We start from the raw sequence: 23,475 nt of genomic DNA on the forward strand, positions 1-23,475 counted from the left end.
TCAGTTTCGCTGTTTGTTTTCAGCTTTAATTTTTATCAATTTGCCGACAAAAAAGGTTGTAGAAATTTCGATTTGGATACTATTTAATTTGTGGGTGGAAATCATTGCACTTTATATGGTAATAATAATAATAATAATAATAATGATAATAATAATAATAATAATAATAATAATAATAATAATAATAATAATAATAATAATAATAGTCATAATATAAATAACAGTAACAACAACAATAATAAACGATGGATCTTGATCATTAATCCTGTATATAACGACCACCTGTCTATAACGACCACTTTGCCCGTTGATCTTAGGCAGTCGTTATAGGCAGGTTTGACTGTACACACCTTTAAGCACGATAACACCGTCTTCAGGCACGCTTTGTTACAAGACTGAATCTTATACTGATTGTTAATTTTTTGTTATTATCATTCCCTTTCATGGCCATTTGAACAAATGAGTTAACACATCTGTAAGTGTGAGAAAGAGAAATGAAAGAAGGCAAATGAGGGCTAGAGAGAAAGGCAGACACACTCACCCCATACATACACAAATGTATGTTCCTATGTGAGTGTATGCCTATTATGTGCCCGTGTGTGTATGTGTGTGTGTGTTTGTTTGAGAGAGAGAGAGAGAGTGTGTGTGTGTGTGTGTGTGTGAGAGAGAGAGAGAGAGAGAGAGAGAGAGAGAGAGAGAGAGGGAGAGAGAGGGAGGGATAGTATATATATATATATATATATATATATATATATATATATATATATATATATATATATAGAGAGAGAGAGAGAGGAGAGAGAGAGAGAGAGAGAGAGAGAGAGAGAGAGAGAGAGAGAATGTCTTTGTAAATGATTTAGCAATGTGGTGAAACCTAAATTATTATTATTATTATTATTATTATTATTATTATTATTATTATTATTATTATTATTATTACAGTCTACACACAGGCACATAAAAAGATTAACAAAGAAGGGAGAGTGTTACGTACAATTATGCCTAAACAGTTGCAATCAAAGCCCAATTACTGAATTCTCTTCACTAAAATAAGATGGACCCATCTCAACAACAACATTCTCCCCTATGACAAATTACTTCATATTTTTTTTTTCAAATCGAGTGTTTTTATTCCATTTTTACCTGATGAATTATTATAATAAAAAAAAGATAGAATTATAGAAAAAAACAAAAACAAACCCAAACCAAACAAACACCACAACGATGGGTAACAATGGAGCAGCATCGCGTGGTGTTGTGCGAACTCGACTAAACCAACAAAGGGAAATGACTCATGAATTTTAATTGATGGAACTCCGGATATGTCTACTTCGAAGTCAAGCACGCTTCGGTATTAAGCACGCCTAAGCAATCTCCTGATGACTGTGCTTAAAGGCGGCAAGGACTGTACATGATCAGCCACATTGTTTAGTATAGTTGGACTCACAAAATATCCTCAAATAGGCAGTATGCCATACATATTCATGAGTCAACCATTTATGTTATTTATTTCAATTATGTATTTCCAGACTATAATGGCATCTGATAAGCTGGAGACTGACTTCCTCTCAAAACTTCACGGCATGAATGTTGATGTGACAAATGTACTGCTCAGTAAATCATAACGTCACCAAATTATTAGCAACAGAAAATTCAGCTCATATCCATTTGTATCATAATGACTTGGCTAAACAGGACAACCAATTCGATATCAGGAATAAAATGACTATGAGAATATCGTGAACATGAATGCATTTACCACTCATTCAATTTTTTAAGTTTTATTATACAAAGAGAACAATGTGATGAGGACCACTCACAGGGTGACAAGATTTGTAAGTGCTGATTGTTCTCTGGAAGTAAATCAATATCATTATGAATATCTTACTCACTCTTAAAACCAATATACTGCTTTGGTAATATACTTGTATTGGTTTTGTCACTTATACTGTACTTATTCTACGACCAGGTAATGGAAACACATTTTCCCAATGTAAGAATATAGATATGAAGGACTAACTAGTTGGCCATGCTTAACAAAGGCATCTTTTGTTATAAACATCCATGCCATGTCGGGATACATATTTCAGTATTTCAATTTATTTTTACTTTTATCTTATCTTATTAATGGCTGAATATAGGAATTATCCTTTAAATGTCTTACACAACACAATAGTTTATAATGATAAAATATCTCAGATAGCTTGTATTGTATTATTCACAGACAGTTTTACACAACTTTGAATGTAAGGAAAAATATATCAATACGGCATGTAAAGTCGAAAGTTATTGATTTATTTATATTTTCATTCTTTGAGTTATTATTGCAACACTTTATGACAAAAGTTCATAAAATCATAATTTGGCTGTGAGACCGTATTGCCTGCAGCAATTTATTTTGATTTCATGTCAATATACAAAGGTACTTATAATTTGCAAGATTATACTATTCTTACTGGCTATTTAACTAAAAACTCAGAAGGATTCCTCTGTTTAAAAAAATAAAATAAACAAGAGTTGAGTATGTTGAACGAGAACAGTCAATACTTCACATTAAAATTTATCTAAACATAAATGAATATGTTCTTCACTGCCTTCAAAAGAGCACCACAAATTACTCTGTGGTCTTGTGGTATGACACTGAGCTTCGGACCGGTAGGCCCAGGGTTCAAGTTCTGTTTAAAGTTGAGTCTTTGGAAGAGACTCTTTACTCACATTCAAGCTTTGTTACTGTCGAAAAAAAAATTGTTATCGTCTTCCAGGCTTCATGTCTAGTCTTACATGTTAAGTGTTGCTGTTGGCTGGTGACTCTTTATATTCTCTGAGGACGTTTAGTGGATATTGCGCAATATACATGCTTGTTTAAATAAACCATAAACATATATCTGCTGTGATATATTAATATTATACAATATACATTTGTTATCTGATTGATTTTAATGTTATATTTGCCTTCACATTTATAAATACGATATTTTTTTGCATAATATTATAATGGTATTTTTAGTATCTGCCACTGGTGATGTACAAAATACTACTATGATTACTGTTATTCTTCAATTCTAGAGCACTATCTTTTTCTTACTTTAGGTTACAAAACATCTCTTGAGATGCTTCCTCCTATAATTTTTAAAAAAAATGTAGCCATGTGCAAATCTAAGTTTTCTTTGCTCATGTCTACATCAGATTATTTTTGCTCTTTCAAACATTTTACTTCATAACAAATTTATTTTATCTGGAATTCAAGAAAAGTTTTATGATTTGTTTGCTTTTGATGTTTATTACGGAGTTGAACAAGGTTAGATACTAAGATTTTAAATAAAAATATTTATTAAAAAAAATAGAAAACAAACAAATTTAATGCACTATGGATTTCACAACTTGTTTCACAGTTCCTCGCTTCAGGCACTTTCATTTCTTTTTTCTCAGGCAAGATTATTAACCCCCAATATGTTGACTTGGAGAACATGGGTGATTCCTGTTGACATCAAGTATCTTGTTTGATGGATTATCTATATTCCTTCGTGGAATGCTTAGGCAACGGTGTCTAATGATACTGTAGCTGAAGGGCAGAATTTCAAAAAATAAATTTTAATGGAATGCCCTAAGGTATTTCACCTGAGTAGGGTCATTTGTCCTCCACTAGTGGGCATGGAGGTCACTTGCTATGTGATTCATCTTCCTTTTTCCGTTTTCCAACTTGCTTTTTTGCCTTGGAATGAGATTACTTGGTTTTGTCTTGGCCATGCCGAAGCGTGACTGGACGAGAAACAGTCATATATATAAATATAGTTTTGGGAAATGATAGTATTTGTTTTTCCTTTTATATCATAAAGATTTGTAAACATTTGGGTGTATTTCTTTTTCCCGTGATTGTGTCTGGATGTGACTTTTAGATGATCTCAAACTAATTACATTCATAGTATGCTCTTGGAATCTACATCTGTTCCCTATTTGAACTAGTCCCCTTTGTCTTACTTTTTTTTCTAGTGTGCTTTAATTGTAAATCTAGAGACTGTCCCATTTTCTTCTTTTTACTGGCACTGAAATTACCTAAAAGTGTTGCTGACGACGTAAAACCCTTAAAAACAAAGGCATTTTGCACCTCTGAGATAGTTTAAATTTTGAAGTAGCCCTTGTGTAAAGCAGTATTGTTCTTGTCCAGAAATTAGCACCTAACAGACTGCTTGTCTCATCCTCTTGAGATAAGTGCAGGTTGTTCAACCTTCCAAAGATTGTTTCTTAATGGTAAAGCACATAGAACTAGAACATGATGGATAAGTGTAAAAATGTATTCAAGCTTTTGTAGTCAGAAACAAACCAGCAACAATTGCTCGGTTCTCTTAGGTTATAATGCTGGTCTACGCAATATATTTTTTAATATAAGCTCGCTTGATTCATTTACAGAACAGTTTAATTATTGCAATTTTAATTTGGTTAACCCTTTCCTTATCAGCCATTTTCAGAATTTTCCCCAAAATTTCACACCCTACCAACACAAAAATAGTTTTTTCTTACTCAAACAGAAAAGAAATAAATACATTCTATGCGCAATATTGATCAGCAAAATGAACTCTACAACACAGTGTCACCTTTTTATAGCTATAATAAAATATTTGTCTTTAAATTGTGCGATTTACAAAAGAAATCTGAATGATATTTTTTGTTTGTTTGTTGCTTTAGGTCTCTTCCAACACAATTGAGGTTATATGAGAGACCGCTGAAACAAAAAAACAAGCAATCTAACAAAAATAGTACAAATGTCAATCAAAATCATAACCTAAAGATATCATAAGCTAAATTATAAATAACCAAGAACAAACAGGCAGAGGATTTACAGGAAAAAAATATCCCCTGTCAAAAATACAATCACAAACCAAAGAAGCAGGATAGGCTAGTAAAGAGAAGAAGAAACGACATCACTATCGGATCGTACACCCATGCGAACATCATAGGTATATGATTCAAGGGTGATGCTCCCATCCAACCACCCGCTCTGAATGATAAAAGTGCTAGTTGGATCGTAACGATTTTCCTATGTTTGGTAAGGAGAGGGTTAAGGTAACGAGTATTGACTTATAGTTATTGCATATGTTTAGTATCAGAAAACTTCGAAATACAATAAATGAGTTAGCATTTGACATATCAATTTAAATTCACTACTTTAGTGTCTGCCTTGGTATATCATCAGTCTTCTTGGGATGCTAACAGTAACAAGATTTATTTGGGTGCCAACCAAAGTACACCCACAATAGTAACGTGTTTTTCTATAGCTGAGTATTGCACCCCTATATTGGATAGAAACTGGAAATAGATGCCAAACTTTGCAAGTCAATGCACACAGAAATGGGAACACTAACAAAGACACCTAAAGAGTAGGGCCTGTTTATGGCAAACTCCTCCTCCCACCCCCCTCCAATAGCTAGGCAGGAAACGGTTAACAAGAAATGGTTTTACAAAATAGAGAGGGTATGCAGGGTGACCCTTCTCAAACACAAAGAGGACAGTGTCCCATGTACGAGCTGAATGAAATCCTGGTGGCCCATGTACAGTATAATATTATTATAGCTTTCTTGAATTTGGGATAGGAAATGCTTTATTATGCTCCATTATGCAATGGAGGACTTGTGAGAATACAGCCCCTCTGGACGGGAACATTATCTCCTTTGAACTGGCAGAGAAGCTTCCTGGATTCTGTACAGCAAGATGGGATATGGAGTGGCGACCAACAGAATACTGTCTAAGACCTATCTAACAGCTGCCACTCTGCATCAGTGGGATTGGTGGCATCACCCACCTGTCCTTGTGGTAACAGCCTGAAATCTGCAGCGCAGCTAGCCGAACATAGTTAAACATTGCATCAGGACACATCTGCCAGGCAAGTTTGAAACAGTATATATAATTATGAGTGAGGAAGAGTCTTTGGAGATTAGGTAGATTGTTGCAAAGTTAAAATTTTTACTTCAGGAAAAATGACAAGAAGGAAAAAGGTATACCCTACTATATAACAAATTTTCCCATTAACCCTTATTTGTCTGCAAATTGCCATTGTCAAGGATGTGAAGACTCGGATGATGAAAAATAAAAATATTGCATGAAATGTCTATTTCAACTTGCTTCCTTGTTTTGTTCACACTCAGAATCATTGAAAAGGTCTGCTTACAAGTTTTCTCCTTACATGAATCAGATAGTAAACTGGAAGCACCAAATAATCATTGGAAAAATTATTTCGTTTACATCTAAGGTGTAAGTTACATCCAAATTAATTAGATTTCAGTGATGAAACAACACAAAACATTGTTGCATCAAAGCTAAGTTGACAACAGACCAACCTCAAAAGTAAAAGAAGATAAACAAATTAACCAAACAACAAAAATCAAAACAAAAAAACGCCCCCCCCCCCAAAAAAACAAAAAAAACAAAACAAAACACGTACAAAAAACAAAACCCAATTAAACACAAAAAAACAAACCGAAAACCAAACTCCTCCAGTTTAATAGATTTAGGCATGTTTTATTATTAAATTATCATCTTGCTAAATTTACAATCGCTCTCCAATAATTTTAAACTTGAAAACAGTGTCACTTTTTATTTGATCCGACTTTGACTTTCCGCTTCTTGATGTGTTTTGGGATCTTGGTCATCCTTCTCTCTGCCTTGGCTTCTTTGACACACTTTTTCCTCTCCTGGGAATTACATTGAAAAATATTGTGAAAGTGGTTAAAAAGGAAACAAAATAAAGAAAATAAAAATAAGACATAATAAGATTCTTCTTTCAAAAGGCCAAAGCTTCAGGCTGAAGACTGTCTTTTCAGCAACAGGGGTTTTAGAGGGAAGCAGGGAGCGATTTTTTAAAGTCATCAGTTGAAAGGGCTTGTTTACAGGGTAGGGAGTTCCAAAGTCGGATGGTGGAGAGGAAGAAAGATTAAAGATGATGGTTTGTTCTTGAGTGGGGGATTTCAAAACTAAATGCTGAGTTTCTTGTTTTATTGTTGTTCCCTTTCAAATGGCTAGTTGCAATTTCAAGTTTTCCATTTTGTGCTTTGTGGAATATGAGGAATTTGTTGACGGAGCATCTTTCATGTAGCGGTTTCCATTGGAGATCGTTTATGATCATATCCCGCTCGTAGTTTCCACTGACAAATCTGGTGCCAGACGTTGGACTTTTTCTAGTTCATTGATTTCTTATGATGTGTGTGGGTCCCACACTGAGCTACTATATTCCAGCTTATGTTTCATAGCATTTCTTTTTCACAGGTTCCAAGGTTCTATTGCCTTAGTAGCTGTATTGGCAATATGCTTCTTCCACTTCATGCCACTATCCAGGGTCAAGCCGAGGTACTTTGCATTCTCCACATATTGTAGGGCTTTGTTTTGGATTTAATAGTGGGAGTCAAATATGTTTTTCTTTTTATTCGTCACCCTCAGGACATGACACTTTTTGGCGTGAAATTCCATTTTCCATCTTGCCTCCCAGCAATGCAATTTATTAAGAACTTGCTTAGTATGCCAGTATCATCCCCGTTTTTTATTTCTCTGTACAGGAGGCTGTCATCTGCAAACTATTTCAACATGGACCCCAGATGTAGTTCTTCTGGCATGTCATTGATGTAAATGAGAAAGAGGAGTGGCCCGAAAACAGTGCCTTGGGGTACTCCTGACTCAACTTTTGTCGTGTTTGACTCTTTACCTTCGACAATTACTTTTTGAACTCTGGTACTCAGAAAGGATTCAATCCAGTTGGTGGCATTGTTAGCAATCCCGTACTGTTTGATTTTAAGAAGCAGACTTCTGTGATGGACTTTGTTGAAAGCTTTTGAGAAGTCCAAAAGAATTGTGTCTGTCTGTCCTTGATTTTCCAGTTTTGCAAAAAGTCAAAGGAGGTTGATAGCAGCTGTGTTTCACATGATTGTCGAGCTTGAAATCCATGTTGAGCATCACTAAGGATGTTGCACTCTTCCAGGTGGTCCATAATTGAGCTGTATATATTATGCTCTAAAATTTTGCAACTCGTAGATGTCAGTGAGATTGGACGATAGTATTTGATAGCGTTTTGTTCCTTCCTTGAATATTGGTATGTCAGCAAGCTTCCAATCATTTGGCACAACTCCTTGGTCTAGAGAGGATAGGAATATAAGGGATAGTACCCAAGCACAGTTTTTGAGAAGTCGTGCTGGAATTCCATCTGGTCCAGTTGCTTTTTGGGTATTTAAGCCTTTGAGTGATTTTGTTATGCCTTTTTTACGTTCACATGAATGTCAGCAATTTTCGGATCCATACTTACTTAACTACTTAATCCTCTTCGGGCCTTGAGGCACATAGGGCATCCACCAGACATCTCCATTTTTTGCGATCGGCTGCTTTTGCGGTGGCTGTATTCCAGGACAGGCCTGCTTCCTGTAATTCTTCTCCATCGTCCTTCGCCAGGTTTCTTTGGGTCTTCCCCGCTTTCTCTTCCCATCTGCTGTCCAGTACAAGGCTGTCTTGGGAAGTGACCCTTTTTCCATTCTGGCCACATGACCCAGCCAACGCCATCTTCTTCTTTTTATTTGGCTATCAATGCTAGTGCAGTCAGCTTTCTTTAATAGATCCACTGTTCTTATTTTTGTAGGCCAAAATAAATTAAAAATTCTTTTTAAACACTTGTTCTGAAAGGCTTCTAGTTTCTGTATTAAGGAGGATGTCATTTTCCAGCTTTCACTTCCATAAAGAAGTACACTTAAAAATTGCTCTTGTATATTTTCAGCTTTGTCTTTCTCATTATTTGCTTTGATTTCCAAAAGTTTTTCAGCATGCCGAAAGCCTGGTTTGCCTTTTGAATTCTGTGCTTGATATCGTGTTCTGCATTTCCGTCGTCTGTTATTTTGGATCCGAGGTAGGAGAACTCTGTTACCTCTTCAATTATATTGTTCATCTATCCTAATTTCACTGTCATGTTTTGGATTCACCCTAATGTACACAGTCTTATCGAAATTTATTTTCAGTCCAATTTTCGAGGCGTTCTTGTGTAGTACGTTTAGTTTCTCTGAGGCGTCTCTGTGTGTACTGGAAACTAACGCGATATCATCTGCGTAGTCTATATCTTCCAGAAAAGATGTCAGTGTCCAGCGAATGCCTCTCTTCTTACCATCAATTGTATTTTTCATGAGCCAGTCTAGAGCCAGGATAAACAGAAGCGGGGAGAGTATGCAGCCTTGTTTTACACCAGTTGTTACATTAAAGCTGTCTGTTAAATTGTTACCACAGATCACTTGGCATTGGTAGTTGCTGTACATTGCTTTGATTAGGTTGACTATCTTCATCGGTATACCATAATGGCGGAGTATTTTCCACAGGGACTCTCTGTGTAAGCTGTCAAAGGCTTTTTCAAAATCGACAAACATGGTGTAGAGGGGGCTGTTCCATTCAATGCTTTGCTCCAGGATTTGTCTCAGGGTAAATATGTGGTCACTACATGACTTCCCTTTTCTGAACCCTGCCTGCTCTTTTCTAAGAATGTTTTCAATGTGAGGTGAGATTCTTTTCAGAAGGATTCTATTAAAAATTTTGCTCGTTACGGACAGGAGTGTGATTCCACGCCAGTTAGCACAATTTCCTAGGTCTCCTTTCTTGGCTATTTTATGGATGATGCCTTTCTGCCAATCCTCTGGTATTTCTTCCTTTTCCCAAATGTTGGTGAACAGTTTACTGAGAATTTTGGACATTTCTTGCGAGTTCCCTTTAAGCATTTCCGCAGTGATTTTATCAATACCTGGGGCCTTGCCATTTTTTTGTTGTTGTATTGCCTCGTGCACCTCATGCTCAGTGATTGGACCAAGATTAACCTCTACGTCCATTTCTGCTTCTGGGATATCTGTGTAAGAAGATGGGTCTGGTCTGTTCAGAAGGTTTGCGAAATATTCTCTCCATCTTTCAATTTTCTCCTTTTCGTCTGTGATGACACTACCATCTTGGGATTTTAATGGTTTCTCTGACCATAACTTCTGTTTCCGGAGAGCTTTTTTGTGATTTTGTATAGTGTTTGTGTGTCGTGTCTTACAGCTGCATTTTCTGCTTCAGTTGCTAAATTTTCTGCAAAATCTCTTTTGTCTTTCCTTGTGGATTTTTTCACTTCTTTATCCTTCAATGAGTATTCACTGGATAGCCTTTCTTTCAGTCGGGGGGATTTAGCGTTCAGGAGATTTAGTTTGATTGATTTTCTTTGGTTAATGAGCTCCCATGACCTTGCTGATATCCAATTCTCTGTATTGGATTTATTGTGTCCTAAGTGTTCAGTGGCACTTTCCTGCATGACGTGGTTGAAATCTTGGATTGTCATGTTTGTAATATCTTGTATTGCACTGAATTTGTTTCTGACTGAGATATTGAAATTGTTTTGGATATCTGGGATTTTCAATTTATCTGTGTTGAAACGTTTCTCCTTCTGTTTTGCTATTTTTGTTTTCATCAATTTAGTAGAGATTTTGGCTGTGACAAGATGGTGGTCACTTCCAATGTCTGCCAATCGTCTGACTCTGACATCGTTTAGGCTGCTCTTCCATTTTCTGTTTATAATTATATGGTCTATCTGACTTTCTGTTTTCCCATCTGGTGATTTCCATGTCAATTTGTGGATGTTTTTGTGTGGGAAGAAAGTTCCACCAATAATGAAGTTGTGTTCTTCAAAAAATTCTGCCAGTCTGCTTCCATTGTTGTTCATTAACCCTATGCCCTCCTTTCCAACGGACTGATTTGTTTGTGTATTGCCAACTCTAGCATTAAGGTCTCCGATGATCATGAGCATATCATGTCTTGGAATGTTTTCAACGGCCATTCTTAGAATATCGTAAAATTCTTCTTTGTTTTCTTCATCTGAATCCTCTGTAGGTGCGTAGCATGTGAGGATTGATAGCTTGGTGTATTTTGAGTTGTGTCTTGTGTATAAAAGTCTTTCACTTATCGGTTTCCATTCCAATAGTGACTTGTTGTTTTGCCTGGCTATCAAGAGGGCAACACCTTCTCTGTGTTGGTCATCCTTTCGTCCTGACCAAATGATCAGGTCGCCATTTGAGAGTTGGCGCTTCCCAGCTCCTGTCCATCTTGCCTCTGATATGCCTAGCAAATCGATCTTGTAGTTCAACATCTCGCGCTGGGCTTGTGCCAGTTTTCCTGTTTGATATAGGGTCCTAACATTCCAGCACGAGACATTGAGCTTGCGTTTTGGTGACAACAGATCTGCAATCTGGTCGGGGGCGTCCTTTCGGCTTTGACCTCCTACCGTCATGAAGCCAGTATTCTGGTCCGCTTCTCTGCTGCCGCCGGTTGTGGATTTACGTCTGGTTTCTGTTTCTGTAACAGTTTGCTTTTTATGAGGTGGGTTGTTAACCCTACGCTCAACCCCCATTCCTGGAGGGCCGGTGGATTACTCTTCGTCTGATCTCTCTCCTTTTTTCTCTTATTAGAGGTCCGAGGTTCGAGATACGCAAGCCCTCCCACCACTACAAGGTGATAATCCGTCGGGAGAGTTCGGATCCATAACATCACTTTATTGTTTTCAGTGATTAGGTAGATCGTTATGTGAATCTCCTGAAAAGACTGAGCAAAATTGTTCATTGAGGATATATGCCTTCTTAAAAGAGTCTTGAGGGTAAGTTCTGTGCTTGTCATTCAATTCTGCAATGGTTTTGTTTCCGCCCTTTGATTTCGCCTTAATGTATCCAAAAAGTTGTTTTTTGTGGTTCCATTAATAAGATTTATCATGTGGTCAATATGTGCTTTCTGGCATTCTTTTTTAACTATCTTTTTCAATTCTTGGAATTTTGAGCGTGCTTTATCTGACTTCATTCTCTTTATCTTTCTGTACCAGTTTTGCATCTGTATAATCAGATGTTATAATCTACAGTCAACCCAAGTTTTACTCGAGTTTGGCGATGTAGTTTTTGTCGCAACATTGTTTTCTATGATGTTGAATAATTCTTTCTTTGCTTCAGTCCACATGACTTCGACTGAGTCTGTTGATTTGTGATTTTTCATAAAACTTTGACAAAAAACATTACAGTCATCTCTAATTTTATTCATATCTGCCGATTTCCATAAATGACTTGACTTGACTTAGATGCCTTTCGCGTCTCGACCGAAAGATCGGGTCGCCTTGGCTGTTTCCAGTATTTCCTGTGTGAGGTGTCTCCAATATTGCCGGTCCTCTGCTAGGGTTCTCAGATTTTCAAGGTCCCCTGCCGTTATGAGACTAATGCTTTGTCCAAGTGTTGTGAGGTTTTTGTTTAGGATCACAGGGAGTGTTGTGATCGGTCTTCCTCTGAAAAGGTTCCCGTGTTTTTGGAAGTATCCCGACATGGCTTGGTTAGCTGGTATGTTTTTGTCCCTGCGTAGTATGTGACCGAAAAGTTGCCATCGTTGTTGTAAAATGTCAAGGGAGATTGGTCTTTCTTTTGTGATCTTATAGAGTGATTCATTTGAGATCTTTTTTGGGTATTTGATGTCCAGTACCCTTCTTAGCTGTGTGCGATGGAAGGCATCCAGATGTTCTTCTTCGGATTTTGTCAACGCCCAAGTGCCGCAGTTATACAGAAGTACCGGTTTTACAAGAGCACGGTACAGTTTCAGTTTGGTTTTTCTCTTTATTTTGTAACCTCTAATCCATACATTGTTGAGTTTACTGAGTGCGGCGTTTGATAGCTGTTTTCTTCTTTGTACATCCTCGGTGTCTCCAATTAGTGAGCCGACTTTCTTTGTTCTTTTCCATTCCTCTTTGTTCCTCGATATTGTTGTAAATTCGGTTTTATTGGCATTGACTTGGAGGTTATATTTCATGAGGGTATTTTGTATGATATCTATATTTGCTGGTGTTGATCCAATAAAGTCGACATCATCTGCATAGGCGATTTCTCTAGGGATTGCATTCTCAATATGAGTCGTTGGTTTTGGAATGACTTTTCGAACTTCTTTCAGAGCGTGTTCTAAGTATATTGTGAACAGAATCGGGCTCAGACTATCTCCTTGGGGGGTCCCGATGTTACTTTCGAACTGCGTCTGTTTTGTGGCCCCGTATATCCTTGGTTGTATCTTTGTGTTGCTGAGGAGAAATCGGATTATTCGGAGCTCGTCTTCGTCTACTATGTCTGTTAATATCTCCAAAAGTTTTCCTCTGTCGATCGTATCAAAGGCTGCGGACATATCGATTCCGGTTATTGTTAAGGATATGTTTTCTTTGAGTGCCTTTGCTGCCAACCATTTATGTGTCCATACAACGTCCGATGTGCTTCGGTCTTGGCGAAACCCGCTTTGGCTATGTGATAGATATTTTTCTATTTTCGGTCTAATTCTGTTGAGGACAATAGTTGACAGTGTTTTTCTTATGGTATTCAGTATTCAGCTCTATTAATACAACTAAGAACAAACCAAATCGAACGCCTAACATCGCTATTAACGATCTATCGCGGCAACAAAAAGAACTTAGGATCAGGATACAAAACACGAAAGACTCGGAAGAAATAATAAACCTGAAAACGGAACGAAACAAAATACTGCATTCAATTCGATCACTTACAATAAAACACAGAAACGAGGAATTAGACAAAAAAGTGGAAGACATAGAAAAGTCCAAAAATAACGCATCGTCTATGTTCAAAGCGACGAAATCTCTGAACTGAAAACCATTCGAGAACCCAAAACTACAGGATAAATTTGGCAAACAGACAACAAATCCAACGATATCCTTGACATTGTAATTGACCACTTCCAGCAGAAATTTCACAAACAAGTCTCACAAATATCGCCCTTCTCAGGAAACCCTAGAGACCTAAACAACCGCATCACAACAATTGAAGTTAGAAATAGCATAAAGTGCCTAAACAATAACAGATCCCCAGGCGAAGATGAAATTCCCGCTGAATTGCTGAAATGCGGTACCCTCTCCCTGGATCTGAGCATTGCAAACATAATGAACAAAACATTCTCAACACACAAAGACTGGGACATAAACAGCGGTGTCCTAATTACAATACAAAAACCAGGGAAAACGAAAGGACCCGTAAACAACCTGCGCCCAATAACATTACTGAATACCATAAGAAAAACACTGTCAACTATTGTCCTCAACAGAATTTCCATAAATGGAAATGGAAAAACAATTCAAATGAGTTGAAAGTGTGGAAAAGTATATTGTCTCAACAATTTGATAAATCATGATGAATTAAAAAAAGAACAGAGGATCAAGTGGTTAGGAATTGCATCTCGAAAATTAAGAGAGTTTAGCTAAGTTGAGTCTAAAAACAGCGGAATCTGCATGAAGTCAACTTCTGATTTGTTGGTCCAAAATTTTCTATAGCTCTCTTTATCTAAATGTGTTACAATGACAATGGATAGATCAACCCTACTTAAAGTCAACAAATCTTTCTGGTCTGGCAGTGTTGGCTTTATCAGGATTCCACTGTAGTAAGTAGATTTTTACAATTATCTTAAATAATCCGGTCCTCAGAGCTTATTTTTAGATAAATTATGCATATCCAAGATTTGAACGAGTAATCCAATACAAAAAGTGATCTTTTCAAATTTTTGTGGTAGTAAACAAATTAAAAAATTATACTGATAAAATAATAAAGTATTTACTTTCATCATCTGGGGAATTCTCCAACAAATTGAAGCAGTAATACACAAAGGTAGTATACTTTATTAAAAATTAATTTCTAATCCACGTCAAGGAAAATGTAATCAATACAAGAAAAAAAATTAATACTCTTTTTACCCTTTTTTCTTCAGATGTTTCATGCTTGTTTCGTAGGAGATGTGCCTTAGTATGTTCTTCATTATCTGACTCATCCGCTTCCTCCTCATCTCCTTTCACACTTCCGTCATCATCAGAGGGTACATCCTCATTTCCACTGTGTTCAGAACCGTCATCTTTCTTGTCTTCATGATCATCATCATTATTACTGCCTAAGGTTTCCAACTGTGATTTTTGTAATAGCTCAGGTACCTGACGAATAATACAAAAACCATAAAAAGCAAACTTACAAAAGCCGCCTAACGTACAAAATGGCAAAACTAGAATCCAGAGACGCCAACTTTAAATTTGGCTCACAGGAGTTTCAGGCACCACTCGTAGGAATTTCAATGCCGAAAGAGGAATTTCCGCACACAAGAAAAAGGAATTGGAATGGTATTGTGTTTACATATTATTGTATTGTTCTAAATAGATAACTGATTAGAATTATATTATGATACATAAACACATTGCCAAATACAATCCCAAAGTTTCCTTATTTCAAATGAAGTAAAGCTCCAAAATCTAATGGTAGACTTTGTAGTACGTTGGTAGGAGGATGATGTGGTGTTGGTGGTTGTAGTAATAATGGTAGTGATGATGAAGATGTGATAATCGTTGTTGTTAGTGGTAGTGATGATGATATGGTGGTGTGGTGGTGGTTGAAGTAGTAGTGGTAGTGATGATGAGGTGGTGGTGGTATAGTGGTTGTAGTAGTTGTGGTCGTGATGATAATGATGTGTGTGGTGTTGTAGTACCGGTGGGTGATGAATATGTGGTGGTGATGGTGGTTGTAGTACAAATGGTAGTGATGATGAGGTGATGGTGGTTGTAGTAGTATTGGTAGTGATGATGTGGTGGTGATGGTGGTTGTAGTACAAATGGTAGTGATGATGATGTGGTAGTGGTGGTTGTAGTAGTAGTGGTAGTGATGATGTGGTGGTTGTAGTAGTAGTAGTAGTAGTGGTAATGATGATGTGGTGGTGGTTGTAGTGGTAGTGATGATGTGGTGGTGGTGGTTGTAGTAGTACTGGTCGTGATGATGATGTGGTGCTGGTGGTTGTATTAGTATGGTAGTGATGATGATGTTGTAGTTGAGTGATGTATAGTAGTGTAGTTGTAGTAGTAGTAGTAGTAGTAGTAGTAGTATAGTAGTAGTAGTAGTAGTGGTAGTGGTAGTAGTAGTAGTAGTAGTAAGTAGTAGTAGTAGTAGTAGTAGTAGTAGTAGTAGTTTGTAGTAGTAGTGATGACGATGTGGTTGTGGTGGTTATAGTAGTAGTGGTGGTAGTGATGATGTGATGGTGGTGGTTGTAGTAGCAGTGGTAGTGATGATGATGTGGTGGTGGTGGTTGTAGTAGTAGTGGCAGTGATGAAGATGAGGTGATGGTGGTGCTTGTAGTATAGTGGGAGTGAGAGTTGTAGTGGTGGTTGTAGTAGTAGAAGTAGTGATGATGATGTGGTGGTGGTGGTTGTAGTAGTATTAGTGTAGTGATGATGTGGTGGTTGTAGTAGTAGTGGAGTTGCAGTGATGAATGTGTGGTGGTGGTTGTAGTAGTAGTGGTTGTAGTAGTAGTGGTAGTTGCAGTGATGATAATGTGGTGGTGGTGGTTGCAGTAGTAGTGGTAGTAATGATGTGGTGGTGGTGGTGGTTGTAGTAGTAGCAGTAATGATGATGTGGTTGTGGTGGTTGTAGTAATGATGTGATGGTGGTGGCTGTAGTAGTAGAGGTAATGACGATGTAGTGGTGGTGGTGGTTGTACTAGTAGTGGTAGTGATGATGATGTGGTGATGTAGTAGTGGTAGTGATGATGATGTGGTGGTGGTTGTAGTAGTATTAGTGGTAGTAATGATGATGTGGTGGTGGTGGTTGTAGTAGTAGTGGAATGATGATGTGGGGGTGGTTGTAGTAGTAGTGGTAGTGATGATGTGGTGGTGGTGGTTGTAGTTGTAGTGGTAGTTGCAGTGATGATGATGTGGTGGTGGTGGTGGTTGCAGTAGTAGTGGTAGTGATGATGTGATGCTGGTGGTTGTAGTAGTAGTGGTAGTGATGATGATGTGGTGGTGGTGGTTGTAGTAGTAGTGGTAGTGATGATGATGTGGTGGTGGTGATTGTAATGGTGATCGTAGTTGTAGTAGTAGAAGTAGTGATGATGATGTGGTGGTGGTGGTTGTAGTAGTATTAGTGGTAGTGATGATGTGGTGGTTGTAGTAGTAGTGGTAATGATGATGTGGTGGTGGTGGTATTGTAGTAGTGGTGGTTGTAGTAGTAGTGGTAGTTGCAGTGATTATAATGTGGTGGTGGTGGTTCAGTAGTAGTGGTAGTAATGATGTGGTGGTGGTGGTGGTTGTAGTAGTAGCAGTAATGATGATGTGGTTGTGTGGTTGTAGTAATGATGTGATGGTGGTGGCTGTAGTAGTAGAGGTAATGACGATGTATGGTGGTGGTGGTTGTAGTAGTAGTGGTAATGATGATGATGTGGTGATGTAGTAGTGGTAGTGATGATGATGTGGTGGTGGTTGTAGTAGTATTAGTGGTAGTAATGATGATGTGGTGGTGGTGGTTGTAGTAGTAGTGGTAATGATGATGTGGGGGTAGTTGTAGTAGTAGTGGTAGTGATGATGTGGTGGTGGTGGTTGTAGTTGTAGTGGTAGTTGCAGTGATGATGATGTGGTGGTGGTGGTGGTTGCAGTAGTAGTGGTAGTGATGATGTGATGCTGGTGGTTGTAGTAGTAGTGGTAGTGATGATGTGGTGGTGGTGGTTGTAGTAGTAGTGGTAGTGATGATGATGTGGTGGTGGTGATTGTAATGGTGATGGTAGTTGTGGTAGTGGTAGTGATGATGATGATGTGGTGGTGGTGGTTGAAGTTGTGGTAGTGGTGATGATGTGGTGCTGGTGGTTGTAGTAGTAGTGGTAGTGATGATGATGTGGTGGTGGTGATTGTAATGGTGATGGTAGTTGTGGTAGTGGTAGTGATGATGATGATGTGGTGGTGGTGGTTGAAGTTGTGGTAGTTGTAGTAGTAGTGGTAATGATGATGATGTGGTGGTGGTGATTGTAATGGTGATGATAGTTAAGGTAGTGGTAGTGATGATGATGATGTGGCGGTGGTGGTGTAGTAGTAGTGATGATGTGGTGATGGTGGTTGTAGTAGTAGTGGTAGTGATGATGATGTGGTGGTGGTGATTGTAATGGTGATGGTAGTTGTGGTAGTGGTAGTGATGATGATGATGTGGTGGTGGTGGTTGAAGTTGTGGTAGTGGTGATGATGTGGTGATGGTGGTTGTAGTAGTAATGGTAGTGGTGATGATGTGGTGATGGTAGTTGTGGTAGTGGTAGTGATGATGATGATGTGGTGGTGGTGGTTGCAGTTGTGGTACTGATGATGATGTGGTGGTGGTGGTTGTAGTAGGGGTGGCAATAATGATGATGTGGTGGTGGTTGCAGTAGTAGTGGTAGTGATGATGGTTGTAATACTAGTGGCAATGATGATGATGTGGTAATTGGAAAAGGGGGGGGGGGGGGGGGGGGGGGGTATCCTTGGAACAAATTGACCTCACCGGAATTTGACGGAAGTTGCCAGGAGCCCGGAATTTTTTGCTCCAGACCGGAGTTTTTTCCGGTGAAACCGGAGTTTTGGCATCACAGCTAGAATCAGTATTTTATACATTATTCTACCCCTAATGGAAGAGCCCTAGGTTTTAAAAAATTAAAGAGACAAGTAATGATATTGTATTAGGATATGCAAAAAAGTAAATTCTTGATGAAAATACACGCAAGTGCAGGATAATATGAAAGAATGTAATATTTTTTAGGAGCGTAACTACACTTGTGACACTTGAATAATTTTAGTGCTAGAATAGAGGGAAGATGAAAATATAGTCAAAGGGTAGTGGATACAAATTAAATTGCACTTAAAAACATACCAAAAATGTACGATAACGAGCTCGTAGAGCAATCAATTTACGTGTTTGATGTGGGACAATTCACCCAGACATATCCAGCAAGGGACACATACCTAATTACTTAGTCCCAACAACAACACAACATATAAATCAAAATATTATAAAATAGGGGAACAATTTGAGGAAAAAATCCCTCAAATGAGAAAGGAAACCAAATTGGCTGCTGTCCTCTCTGCGAATGACCTCAAACAGGATAAAAAACAAATAGTTTATTTCCCAAATAGGGAAAGATAGTTTTGTGGAAGAGAATAACAAATGTATCAGAAAACAGAAAAGACAGCAAGACATGACCTTTTCAGCCTGGCCAAAGAGGTAATGATGTATAACATTATAGTTACATATTGCCTCTTAAAATTTTTCTGGCTTTAGTGGATGAACACAATACATGATTTCTATATTTAGCGTGTGTGCCAAACTCCTCTCCCCCCCCCCCCCCCCCCCCCCCCAAAAAAAAAAAAAACAAACAAAAAAACAACAAAAAAAAAACCAACAAAATAATCAGGGAGCAAGGGTCTGTATAAGTCAGAATGTAGAAGTCCTTCAGAGCCACAAGGCCCATGGAGTTTATCCCGGTTCCTGAAGCATTAAATGAACTACAACAATTGCTTGCTATCCTTTGGATAGAACACTTGTCTATTGCAAAGTACTTTCCACCAGATCTAACAGGCGCAGCTACCCAATTACTGCTGGGTGGACAGGGGGATCAAAAAAAAACAAAACAAATCTCGACTTCACTCAGGTTTGATCCAGGTCTCTTTTTTTGAGTGTGAAGTGAGTGGTCTACAACATGAGCTACAAGAACCCCCTTTGTCGGAACGCAATATGCTAATAAATAATATATTTAGATTTCTATTGTTTGTTACAACAGTACAAATATACATGAAGATGTTATTCTAGAATAATTTTTCACAATATTAAACAAAACAAAACAATAGATAAAAACCACTAGTTCTATTATATTGAACTGCTCATCTCAAGTGCAATGCATAAAGCATCCATAACTATCTCTGCATTTCTATATTGCTTTCAAAGGCCTTGCCTTAAGGTGCTCAGCCCATTAATTGTCAAATACTCTAGGGTTTTTTGTTTGTATTGAAAATCGGAATTACCTGACTAGGTCCACTCAAGTCTGGTTTCAGGCCCGTTACTGTGTGATACAAAACCTGATAAAAGGAAAAAAACAAAGCAAATAAACCACTTGAACAGGTTGCTCTCTGAGGAAACTTCTTTCTTTTTTTCAATGTTCGACTTGAAATTAAACAAAGTTTATGAAATTTGATCAATAATAATAATAATAACAATAATAATAATAATATTAATAATAATAATAATAATAATATAATAATAATAATATAATAATAATAATAATAATAATAATAATAATAATAATGTTACATCTACAATATTCAAAGGGAACTTAAGCGTCCAAATCGCAATCATATTATTACACTAGAACTTCCATAAAATTTAATTATTGTTTTGTTACTAATGCAAACATTACAAAATAATACTAACCTGTTCTCCTGATAATGATTTAGACTGTAAGACATCCCTCTCAATGTCGACAACCTCCTCCAACTTCCTTGGAATAAAAGCTCTTTTGAAAACCTGAGGTGACAAAAAAAAAAACAGAGAGCAATTGTAATGCTACTATACATACAAGCTGTTAAAATAACCATCTCAAATTATCAGCAAAATACAGCTTTACATTGCTCTGATAATAAATAACTTCCTTATAATCTTAGCAAAATAAAGCCGTACAAAATGCACCCAATATATCTCTCCTTTTCGTCATATCAACAAATCAAAGGGATAAAATATGCAGTCAAATTTACATCCCTATCTGTTACAGTCGTAGCAAGAAACCCCCCCCCCCCCCCCTGCCTTTGGCATTAACACAGGCGTTACAAATTTATAATAATAAAAGATAGAGAACCAGTACTGTTTAACAAATAAAAGTGTTATTACCTAACTACATATCATATTTCAAAAAATGTCTTTCTCTTATAAACTAAATTAAAAAAAAAAATCTCAGCAAGAGTTGATATTCTATTTCCACCATGCGCGGTTGAGAGACCCCACCATCATTGACAAAACATAAAGCCATCAACCTTAACGATATTCAATCAAGAATGCTCTGTCCATTCAAATATTGAGTAGCTGAGTCTATTAGATTGAGCCAAAGGTAATATATTATAGACTAGCATTCCATACAAAGGGAGGCACATAAATGTCAGTGTCAGTTTAATGATTAACTCAGACTGCACTGGGCTTAAAGCCCTGAACAAAGAAATACCATTTAGTTTGAATCATGGATCACTATGACATATTAACATATCAATTGCTTTTTCAGTCTTTACCTCTTCATCAATCTTTTCCTGCTCTGTTATTTCATCAAGGTTTCGATCGGCTGCTGTTTTCATAGCCTCATCCAAATATTGATCTATATTATCCTCATTGATTGTGTCATCAGTAACAAAATCAAACAACTCCTTTACCATCAAAGCTGGCACATTTTTCTTCCGGAAGAAAACTTATGGAGCAAAAACAGATAGAAAACATAGAAAAGATAACAAGAAAAAGAATAACTAATTTGAGTATTGCAAGTATTTTTATTCTATATCTAACCATCTTTAAGTCAGTTGTAATTTCAATCTTTCGTTTGCATTTCAATCTTTATCTTTAAAATCTTTAATATCTACCTGGGGGTCCCATTCAATTCATATATCAAATGTACCATTCATTCTAAAAAAACAACATACAACAAAACAGAAATAAAAACCTTATGGCTGTATTTGTCATTGCTTCAAAAAAAAATAAAAAATGATGATGATCAAACTTACAATGTAAATTGAAATCTAAATATATTTGAAGACAACAAGGAGTTTAAGTAATACCTGTGACATTTGTAAGATCTTTCCTCAAAAAGAGCATAGAATTTGGATGGTCATGTTCAACAGATTGAGAAACATCAATGAAATAGACCTGACCACGACAGTAACTGTTTGAAAATGTAAAAAACAAAATATATATATTTTAGATATATAGATATAGATATATATATCTTGAATCGTGTTATGATACAAATATGGTACGAATAGTGCTCAACATGTAATAATGAAGCGAATTATTATTATAATATTTACCACGATAATGGAGTCAGTCTACATCGATGTTTCAGGAACTTCGACCATCGTCAGGACTATGTGTTACATGGGTTTGAGTTGTTGTTGTTGATTGTTGAAGTGGTTACGTAGGTTTGTAGTTGATTAGTAGTGTTTTCGTCTATACGGACATCTGTTGTACATCTCTTTTTCGTGTTGAACGTGGTCTCATGAGGGTGTTTAATTATAGTATATTTTTCTTCCAGGCTTAAGCTACATTGTTTTGATGATGGTGTATATCCTGTTGTTTTAGATTGAATTTTTTTCTTTTTCCATTCTCCCAATGCCAGTCTCAATTTCTGAATTATTTAACAATCTTTATAACAGGAGCTTAAAGTCTTTAACTTTTTATGTGAAGATAACAAAAGCGACCTTTTCACATATTCTTCAACAAATGTAATTTTATCCATAAAAATAATATATATATATATAGGAGTCATTGTTTCAATATAACTTACAGCATATTGAATTCACTTAAGTCACCATGGATCAGTTTGCATTCGTGATACATTTTTCGCACCATCAATATGACATCCAAGTACAATTCTCTTGCTTTTGATTCTGATATATCAACATCTTTTAGAAGTGGTGCAGCACTGAGGAAATCCAGAAATTTGTGTTATTTTAAAACAGGATTCACAAGTTAAATGCTAATAATCAAATATTAACTTGTCTTAAGAAATAGATATTAAGTGTATGCAGACAGTATACTGTGCGTCACACTTGAGTTGCCACCCAATAAAGGTCCATATCTTATTAATTCCTTTATAAATTAAAATAAAATAAAGAATTTCTGGAAGAACATCCTTTGCCTAATTTGTATCCAAAGCTTATGTCAAAACTCTTCTGACAGAAGAACATGCCAATAGTCGACTGACACCGGCGATAAATTAGAATCATTGGTACCAGCCTCAGTGGAACAGAGTGTTGTTCACAGATGAGAGTCATTTCAAACTGTCATTTGACAGCAGAGTACGGATCGGGAAGAGAGAGAAGAGGGGGGGGGGGGGGGGGGGGGGGGGGGGGGGGGGGGGGATGAACTGCTTTAATTGCAGATGCGGCAAAGAAGTTCAACGATGCGGAGGAGGATCGGTCATGGATTGGGCAGGCATCAACCCTAGCCATCGAACAGAACATGTCTTTTTCGATGGTAGAATAACAGCACAAGTCTACATTGACACAATTCTGAGACCGCACATTTTGCCTTTTTTCACAACAAACAGAGAAGTTACCTTGTTGTAGCAAGACAAAGTGAGACATCATGTGGCAAGGTTGATGATGAACTTCTTCAAGGAGCACGACATCAAAGCCATTGATTGGCCTGACATTTCTTCCATTGAGTACATCTGGGACAATTTGGGGAGAGGTGTCAATAAATGCACTGGAAATCAAAATATCCAGCAACTGAGACAAACGCTGAGAGAAGAGTATGCTGCAATAACCCCAGTGGCGTAGGGCCTTAAAGGCTATTAAGGCTAAGCCACAGGTCGTCATTGTCTTGAAAGTATGTAAGAATTTAACAATAAAAAGTCACACTTTTAATTTTTCTGTTTCACAAACAATGAAATTCATTGTTGACCTGGTGT

General features: G+C 37.2%; 1 protein-coding gene across 1 annotated transcript in view; it reads right to left on the reverse strand.

Moving 5' to 3' along the window:
• Positions 1-6,492: 6,492 nt before the first annotated feature.
• LOC144976870 (serine/threonine-protein kinase RIO1-like) overlaps positions 6,493-23,475 on the reverse strand; it is a 29,729-nt gene continuing 12,746 nt past the window's right edge. The window contains exons 10-16 of the mRNA XM_078921413.1: positions 22,348-22,485; positions 21,623-21,726; positions 21,086-21,258; positions 20,241-20,333; positions 19,835-19,888; positions 14,744-14,974; positions 6,493-6,686 (exon numbers count right to left, since the gene is read on the reverse strand). Of these exons, the coding sequence (XP_078777539.1) occupies positions 6,582-6,686; positions 14,744-14,974; positions 19,835-19,888; positions 20,241-20,333; positions 21,086-21,258; positions 21,623-21,726; positions 22,348-22,485 (898 nt within the window). The 3' untranslated portion in view covers positions 6,493-6,581. The remainder of the gene's footprint in view (positions 6,687-14,743; positions 14,975-19,834; positions 19,889-20,240; positions 20,334-21,085; positions 21,259-21,622; positions 21,727-22,347; positions 22,486-23,475) is intronic.

This window comes from Berghia stephanieae, chromosome 1 (assembly GCF_034508935.2).
Source record: "Berghia stephanieae isolate SIO BIC M18660-M18661 chromosome 1, UCSD_Bste_1.3, whole genome shotgun sequence".
Taxonomy (NCBI): Eukaryota; Metazoa; Mollusca; class Gastropoda; order Nudibranchia; family Aeolidiidae; genus Berghia; species Berghia stephanieae.